General features: G+C 32.0%; 1 protein-coding gene across 1 annotated transcript in view; it reads left to right on the top strand.

Moving 5' to 3' along the window:
- The window catches only part of LOC106465046, a gene marked incomplete at its 3' end in the record, with an annotated part of 45,634 nt that overhangs the window by 24,582 nt on the left and 11,541 nt on the right, over window positions 1-9,511 (top strand). The window contains exon 3 of the mRNA XM_013925237.2: window positions 8,062-8,195. Within this exon, the coding sequence (XP_013780691.2) occupies window positions 8,062-8,195 (134 nt within the window). The remainder of the gene's footprint in view (window positions 1-8,061; window positions 8,196-9,511) is intronic.

The raw sequence follows: 9,511 nt of genomic DNA, 5'->3' as shown, positions 1-9,511 counted from the left end.
ATTTGAAGCTATTATAAAAGAACCACCTCTTCCCGTTATTTGAAGCTATTATAAAAGAGCCACCTCTTCCCGTTATTTGAAGCTATTATAAAAGAACCACCTCTTCCGTTATTTGAGGCTGTTATAAAAGAACCACTTCTTCTGGTTATTTGAGGCTGTTTTAAAAGAACCACCTCTTCCGATTATTTGAGGCTGTTTTAAAAAAGAACCACTTCTTCCGGTTATTTGAGGCTGTTATAAAAGAACCACCCCTTTCTGTTATTTGAGGCTGTTATTAAAGAACCACCCCTTTCTGTTATTTGAGGCTGTTATTAAAGAACCACCTCTTTTGGTTATTTGAGGCTGTTATAAAAGAACCACCTCTTCCCGTTATTTGAGGCTGTTATAAAAGAACCACCTTGTCCGGTTATTTGAGGATGTTATAAAAGAACCACCTTGTCCGGTTATTTGAGGATGTTATAAAAGAACCACCTTGTCCGGTTATTTGAGGCTGTTATAAAAGAACCACCTCGTCCGGTTATTTGAGGCTGTTATAAAAGAACCACCTCTTCCGGTTATTTGAGGCTGTTATAAAAGAACCACCTCTTCTGGTTATTTGAGGCTGTTATAAAAGAACCACTCTAATTTTGTTTTCTGTAAGACTTGATAAATATTTCATACAAATTCAGAGTAGCTTGTTACTTAAGACATCAGTTCTGGTTTTGAGCATCTAATCTCACCCCTATCCCCACTCCAAAAGTCTGAACTTTAGGCAACAGTTCTAGATACAGTTCCTCTAATATCCTATCCTTTGTTTTATTTCCACCTGTAGTTCATACCCTTATATTTGTTTCTGATCATTTCTGACAACTAAATAATGTATTTATTGTTTTCAAACATCTTTGTAAAAACGTTTTATGAAAATGTCACTAATAAAAAGAATTGCTAATTCCCAATTACCTCTTTCAAATAACCGGAAGAAGTGGTTCTTTTATAACAGCCTCAAATAACCGATAGAAGGGCATTGATTGAATATATATGAACAAGCAATTAATGATTTAGTTATTTTGTTCACATACACACCTATATTTTTTTAGATTAATCTGTTTTGTTTGTTCACATTCTACACCCATTCATTGAATTGTTGTTTATCTGACTCACCCTAATTTAGATTGGATAAAGATCTGATAGTCTCAACTTTTTGTGATAATCTAGCTGAGTGTGTGAGTCAACTGGTACAAAAACAAGTCAATTAATTCACAGGTGAATACCTAACGGGTATGAGTCTTGACACCTGAAGGGTTGTTGATCTGTAGGCTTTTAAATTGTATCACTGATAGTAGTGTTTACTCATCAAGCTTATCATATCAGATTACATCATGTATTTGTGGTTGATCCAAAGTCCACAGATGATCTTCATCTTGGTAGACTTAGTGGCTATTTTTTTTTTTAGATCCTATAAAGTGTGAATTTCATTAAACATCCTTCTTATTTACTTCAGAATCTAGAGGCTACCAATTAACTATAGAAGACAAAGAGTAATACATTTTAAATATTTATTAAACATGTCAGTATTTGTAGTTTCACTTTAATTTTTGTGTCTATACTGACAAGCTAGGGGAGTTTCATCAACCAATCTTCTTTTTTTTTGTTCTAGAGCTTTGTTAAGTTTTTAGAAATATGATAGGCTATACATGATAATGCCAATAAAATAAACTGGAATTCTTATAAAAACATGATGCACACATTGATTTTCAAAGCTCTATAGTCATTATTGTATTTACCTAATCTGGGTAATTAAATTTTCAAGTAGTTCTAAGTATCAAGTATAGGACCTTCAATGACATGAAATGGAAGACTGTACTATTTCAATTTAAGGTGTGGTGGGTTTAGGACAAACTTTTAACTGTATCCCTTAAGTCTTTGGCACTACACATAAGCACAATATTATTAACTTCGTTTTGAAGCAGTTCCTCTTAGACGATATTTTTCAACTTAACTATCCCTGAATTAATTTAGTAATTGAAATATCTAAAAGTAAATGGTGCTGGTACTTTGTTGTTGCATGATATGGACACTTGGTGAGTTGTAGTAAACAACTGGGCCGTGATTAAAATATGTTTACCTTAATGTACTCTTTGTCTTGATACAATGTTTTACACTTCTCCCTAAAATTTGCTTGGGGTGTCATTATGTCTTTTTAACTCTAAAATTACTGATTGGATCCATGTGGGCCCCTATCAGTTTTTAATCACATTTCTGTAAATTATATGGACCAAATTCTTTGTGGATCCATGACTTTGTGGCTAAGGTGCTCAACTCGCGATCTAAGAGTAGCTGTTTCAAATCCCCATCTCCAAATATACTTGCCCTTCCAGTCAGGTGGGTGTTGGTCAATCCCACTGTTTGTTGTCAAAAGAATAGTTGGCAGTGATTGATGTTGACTAGCTGTCTTCCCTGTAGTCTGTCACTGCTTAATTAGGGATGGCTATTGTAGATAGCCATCGTTTAGCTCTGCACAAGATTCAAAACAAACCATGGCTTTGTTGGTTAGAGGGTCTTTAATAATGTATAAGTTGCAGAAAAAAAATTTATAGTGTTGCAATTAAGTCTACTAATTACCCTTTGTCTTTATAATATGAAATGAGTCATTTCATTACAGTGAGGGTTTTAAAAACATAAAATTAATCGATCCCTTGTCAATTTTATAAGAAACAAGTCACATTTGTGGGTTAAATTACAAATTACATTATAAATATACGAATTGTATGAACAAATTACATTATAAATATATACGAATTGTATGAACAAATTACGTTATAAATATAATTTGTTCATACAATTCGTATACATGAATTATATAAACATTACAAGTTTATATAATAAAGCTGTTTTTGTTTTTTTTTAATTTCATAGCTTAATTCAAAATCTTAATATAAATAGGACTAATAATTCTACATTATTGTTTTAAAGTTTTCAGTGTTATTTTCCATTTTTAGTGTTTTGTATTGAACATTTTTTATGGATATGTTACTTATTTGTTTAGTTTGGCATAAAGGAGCATGCTTAAGTAAATTTCATCAATTATAATGTGTATGAAGTAAATATTCGTGTTTTTTAGATACATATTTTGTTTCACTGGTGTCTTAAATGGTGCAACAAATCATGAAACTCCTGTAGTTGTAATTAGCTGTCCAAAGTCATGTAGAGAAATTACTTGTAACCAGTGAATTATGATAATAATAGACGATAATAAAATACAATAATATCATTATTATTATATCAATATCATTATCATCATAATTAAAGTAATAATGTGTATATACATTATAAATAATAAAAGACAATAATAATGATAATAAGATGTAACGTTAGGTCAGGATAATACGATGTGGTCACTAGATGTAACGTTAGGTCAGGATAATACGATGTGGTCACTAGATGTAACGTTAGGTCAGGATAATACGATGTGGTCACTAGATGTAACGTTAGGTCAGGATAATACGATGTGGTCACTAGATGTAACGTTAGGTCAGGATAATACGATGTGGTCACTAGATGTAATGTTAGGTCAAATAATACGGTGTGGTCACCAGATGTAACGTTAGGTAAGGATAATACGATGTGGTCACTAGATGTAACGTTAGGTCAGGATAATACGATGTGGTCACTAGATGTAATGTTAGGTAAATAATACGGTGTGGTCATCAGATGTAATGTTAGGTCAAGATAATGTAATGTTAGGTTAGGATAATACGGTGTGGTCACCAGATGTAACGTTAGGTAAGGATAATACGGTGTGGTCATCAGATGTAATGTTAGGTCAAGATAATATGGTGTGGTCACTAGGACTAATAGTACTGTATGATAATGTTATGTGTGATCATCAGGTGTAACCGTTAATCCACGATATCTTGTTTTTATCATTAGGAATTGCAAGATTAATTGAGTGCTGATATTACTGTTTACTGTCTTTTAATGTGACTTTAATACTTAAAACTGATGATTAGATATGTTCCTAGACTTTTAGTATGTAGTTTTAGCCTTGGATTTATCTATGGACTTCAATTTTTGATCCTGTAAGCCTCTTATCATAAAGATCTATTTTAGGTTTTGTGTGTTTAAGGTCACATAAATATAGTTGTGGTTCTATTTAGTAGTTTAACTGTTAATACAAGTCACTATGATAAAAAAAAAAAAGAATGTTTAAGAAGTAATTTTTTTATATCACCTTTTCATCAGCATCTATGATTATTAAGCACACAATTACCCAAATCTACAAAACAACAACAACAAACAAATATATTAAACCATTTTACCTTTGATTTACTGTTATATCTTGTGACATTTAATTAATAAAAGTAATACACCTTTTCAGCCACAGTTATTTGTTATTATAAAATAAAGATATTTTGTTACATGTTTCAACACCAGTCGTTCAGGTCAGCATTATGCCTGATGATAGTTATGTATTATTTTTTATTAATTAAACTTTTTTTTTTTCTGTAATTAAGTAGATGTGATTTTGTGCCTAAACAAACAATGAAGTCTCCCATAGTTTTCATTTGATTTGTATCCAAAGCATTAACTAACCCTGAATTTCCTTTCCTCATTTATTTGTTTTTGTGACATACACTCTGGATTGCTAATATAGTTAATTTTATTGCCTTCCAAGCTTTTAGGAGGGGATTGGGAAGGTAATGTTTTTTTCTAATTTTAAATAAATGTGTGTGTGTGTGTGTGTGTGTGTACAAGTATGGTTGCAATGACATCATTCCCAGCATTTGATGTACAAAGCAGAATAAAACTGAGTTACTAAAAAACTAATAGATATAGCATCTTCTCATTTACGGTGAACAGACATTGGTTAATTTACTCAGTTAGGGCCAAAATTTATGGCTATCTTTACTTTCAAAGCTGTTGACCGTCTGCTGTCGTAATTGTTCATGGTCTGGCAGGAGTGAACATGTGGCTAATGAATATACATAATGACATAAATATTTTTGAAGGTTATGCCATACATAGAGGCTGAACTATTAAGAATATGCTTCGAAAGACTTTAGTTAGATTGAGATTAATCTTCTATCAAGTAATGAAGGGGATTTTTGTGATTTGTCCAATACATATATATGGACATATTTGGAATAATTTGATTGTATTTGATATTTTTGGGAACCCTTATGGTGACTGATTAACCTGAAGCAGCTGATCCACGAAGTGTGTGTCATGAGACATATCATGGAATTACAGGAATATTCATCCTGTTCTCAACATTCTGCTTGCTATTATTGACACTTACGGGTCTGTGTGGTGCACATCTTTTATACATAATGATACTCATGTTATGCAAATATAGCTTACTTAAAGACAAACAATCTTTGGGTGGTCCAGATTTATCCAAAGTAACATCTTCCTAAAAATGAAAATTTATATATATTAAAAATATATATGGGAAACGATTGGTTGGTTATGAAATCTATACAAAGATTTTTTTTTTAACAGTTATGTGTAGGGTTGGTACCATCAAGTAGGCTGTGCCTACATTTCTTCCGAGTTTTATTGTTGGACCCTAAAGTAATGGGAACTGTTTTGAAGTTAAAAAAAAAAAAAAAGCAGTTGCATACGTAATTTTTTTTTAGTCTAGGATTATTATTACATTTCCAGAGAAATAAGTTCTAGATATAATACTTGTTTATATTACAACTTCGTTCCAATAAGCTCGAATGTGATTGGTTAATTTTAGGCATGTTAGTGAGAAATAAATCTTGTCCTTGAAAATTGTCAGTATAAATTAGTGTTAAAATGAGGGATATTAATTGATATTTATTGTCTTTTATAGTTTCTGTTCTACACATAAAGTGCTAGTGATGTTTGTTTTACTGATTTGATATTTTAGAATAAATGTCGGAATTATCCACTAAGCCTTATTGAATGTAAGAGGTAGATGGATTAACCAATAGCTGAACAGAGAGTTAATGAAGTATTTGTGTTGTTAGTTTACAAACTTATTGTTAGTTATGTAAAATGTATGGATTTAGGAAATGCTAAGCTACAGACAACTTGTATATGATTTTGTATATTTGCTGGTTCCTAATTTCTGATCCGCAGGGAGATTTCAGCTAGTCCGAAAGAAGGTTGAAAAAAAAACTGGTTTTTAAAATATAGTTACTAAAATACATTGTTTCACAATGAAACATAAAAGTATCTTGTCCTCGGCTAGATAAAGGTTTGGAACCATTGCCATGTGCCACCAGCCAAAACAGTTTCCACCATAAACTTGTTATCTTTATTCAAAAAAATATTGCTTCAGTCAATACTATAACTACAGACCAGTCTTTGAAGATAATTTTTTCCTAGATGTGTGTGTGTGTGTGTGTGTATACAAGTTTTATGTATTCACAAGGACATCTGCTTGGCACTTTGCCATGACAGAGAAGGCCCTGCTTCATCTTTGTTTCAGATCAGTAGCTAAAACTCGTTTATACTCAGCAAGAATTCTAATTCTGTTAGACTTGTTCTATTACATTGAGGACTGAACATTCCTTTAACACGAAGACAGCTCTAGTATCTGTATGGGCTGGATTTGAAAGATTTATGCATGGACTGTATTTCTTAAAAAAAAAAAAATTATTTTGGAGGAGTTATGACCTAACAATGGTTATTTGTTTTGCCAGGCTTTACATGAAAAACATGATGCAATCAAGTTGTTATTTGAAACTGTGATAGCACTTGTTTTAGCAAGGAAGAGTGTGTATTACGAGCCTTGGTGCCATTCATACACATCCCACTGAAGTAGTATTTATTTTATCCACTGAAGCGTTGTGTTCCATATGTTGTATTTTTCAGGACATGTTTAATAAAACACCTTGTTCTCGATGATACTTTTAATAGTGAAACACTTGTTTTTAAACTATTTTTACTGTGATGCTACATGGGTGCATTACCTAATAATGTATAAAATTATAATGTGAAACTAAACATTGTGTTTCTTCTCCATCTTACAAACTAGCAAAGTTAAGAATCAAAACTGTTACATTCTTTATTTTCTTGTCACTTACCGTGTGAACTAGAATTATCTTTGAGCAAGTTTTTAAGGAAAACCTTCCTTTTAGATAGTGATAGTGGTTGTAGGTAAGAAAATTAAAACTGTCGTATGTAGCAGCAGGAACCATAAGATGATAAAGTCAGTGTTTTAGAACAAGGCCTGTTTTGTATTGTTAAGTATTTCATATTGTTGGCCTTTGTTGCTTATAGTTACAGCAACAGAAACCACAGGACAATACCACGAAAGTTAATAATAATTTAGAACAGGGTTTCTTAAACTATGGTATGTATACCACCAGTGGTATGGCAGTTGTTGTCAACTGGTGTGCCAAATGAGTAATTTGTACAGCACTAGCTGTTCTGGGGTAGATAAGATACTATATAGTGGTATGATAATTTGATCAAAATTTTAAAAGTGGTATACAAAGGAATAAGTTTGAGAATTCCTGATTTTAGAACAAGGTCTGTTTTGTATTGTTAAGTATTTAATCTTGAAATATTTAACAACACAAACCAGACCTTGTTCTAAAACATTATTGACTTTCTTATGGTCCTCTGGTTTCTACTGTTATATGCAACAAAGGTTAACAAGATTAAATACTTAACAACACAAACCAGACCTTGTTCTAAAACATTATTGACTTTCTTATGGTCCTCTGGTTTCTACTGTTATATGCAACAAAGGTTAACATCTTGTTAATATAGTTGATATTTTTGTGATGCTGTTTTAATTGTAACTTCGATTAACTAATTTTTTTTGTGTGACTAATCGATGCTCGGAGGTAATCAAGTTAATCGCCCAGCTCTAACGAGCTATTGAATTAAACTACTTCACAATAGAACTCTAAATAAAAGGTACAAAAGACAAAATTTAAAAGCATTTTGAAAATTAAGTAACTTATTTTATTAATTACTTGGAACTCTGTGTTCGTGGTAGTTCCTTTAAATGTGTACAAACTTGAACATTTTTCAAGAGTTAGTTAAACAATGTTCTTCAGTGTTGTAGTCATTAATTGATTTCTTTGTTTAATCATACAGGCAGAATTTGAATGCCTTAGAAAAGCGGAGCACCACATTCAACATCATCAAGGACAGAACCAAGTGAGACGTAGGCTAACACTTCTTCCTGCTGCTGATGTTAATATCATTCATGAAAGATTTGACAGAGAAAGGTGAGCTTGGTAGAAGGCCATTGTAGCAATTGAAGTTTTAAAACGGGTCTCTCTGAAATATTAAATTATATGCAGTTATTGGATTACCAAGTTGTGTCCTAAAGCTATTGCATATATTTAAATCTTTAACTCTAAAATTTGCCCTAGTTTGATTTTAAAGTTATGTTTTTCTTTTTTGTTAGTTTCACTTATTATAATGAGCAAAATAATTTTGAATACACAGTTGATACTAGTAGGGGGTCAGCCCCCCCAAAATTATGCCCCCCTCAAGTTAATGACATCCATTAATCTGATTTTAGATTTGGCCCCATTGTATGTCATTGCCCCTCCCCCATGTTAACTGGTGGTGTTTGTGTTTGTGTGTGTGTGAACACACTTAACCATTTCAGCATGGGCAGACATGATTACCATCCATTCAACTAAGACAGTTTCTTTGCTTCATTGATAAAAATATTAGGAGATAAAACTTAAAAACTGAGTTTTAGTTACAAAAAATTGGATTTGATTGCTAAAATTACAAAATTATTTTGAAACATCCCACTTTCTCCAACTCCTATGATTTCATTTGTAAGCTATAACAGTTATTGTGTCCAGAAATTCTTAACGGACTTATCAACATTTGATTCTAAGTATGTCTGAAGCACAAGTAAATGAATTCCATAAATTAAATTAATAATTTCCATGCACTCCGTATATGTAGATCAAGACCTACTGTCTCGGGGTTTGCCTTAGCCTCACTCTTAAGCTCTAATGTCTATCAACATCTACTGTCTCATTATATATATATATATATATCTTATTTAAATTCTAAGGTATTGAAGTCTAGCATTTAGGACATATCTTTTATATCAGCATTTGCCACACATTCATCTTGATGTTATACATTTAGTTGGTTAGTTGTTTAGTACTTAGTTCATAACATGTGCCTGGTTAGTTGTTTAGTACTTAGTTCATAACATGTGCCTGGTTAGTTGTTTAGTACTTAGTTCATAACATGTGCCTGGTTAGTTGTTTAGTACTTAGTTCATAACATGTGCCTGGTTAGTTGTTTAGTACTTAGTTCATAACATGTGCCTGGTTAGTTGTTTAGTACTTAGTTCATAACATGTGCCTGGTTAGTTGTTTAGTTCATAAAATGTGCCTGGTTAGTTGTTTAGTTCATAAAATGTGCCTGGTTAGTTGTTTAGTAGTTAGTTCATAAAATGTGCTTGGTTAGTTGTTTAGTACTTAGTTCATAACATGTGCCTGGTTAGTTGTTTAGTACTTAGTTCATAAAATGTGCTTGGTTAGTTGTTTAGTACTTAGTTCATAAAATG

This window comes from Limulus polyphemus, unplaced genomic scaffold (genome assembly GCF_000517525.1).
Source record: "Limulus polyphemus unplaced genomic scaffold, Limulus_polyphemus-2.1.2 Scaffold1817, whole genome shotgun sequence".
Lineage (NCBI taxonomy): Eukaryota > Metazoa > Arthropoda > Merostomata > Xiphosura > Limulidae > Limulus > Limulus polyphemus.
This window is presented reverse-complemented; position numbering and strand designations above follow the sequence as displayed.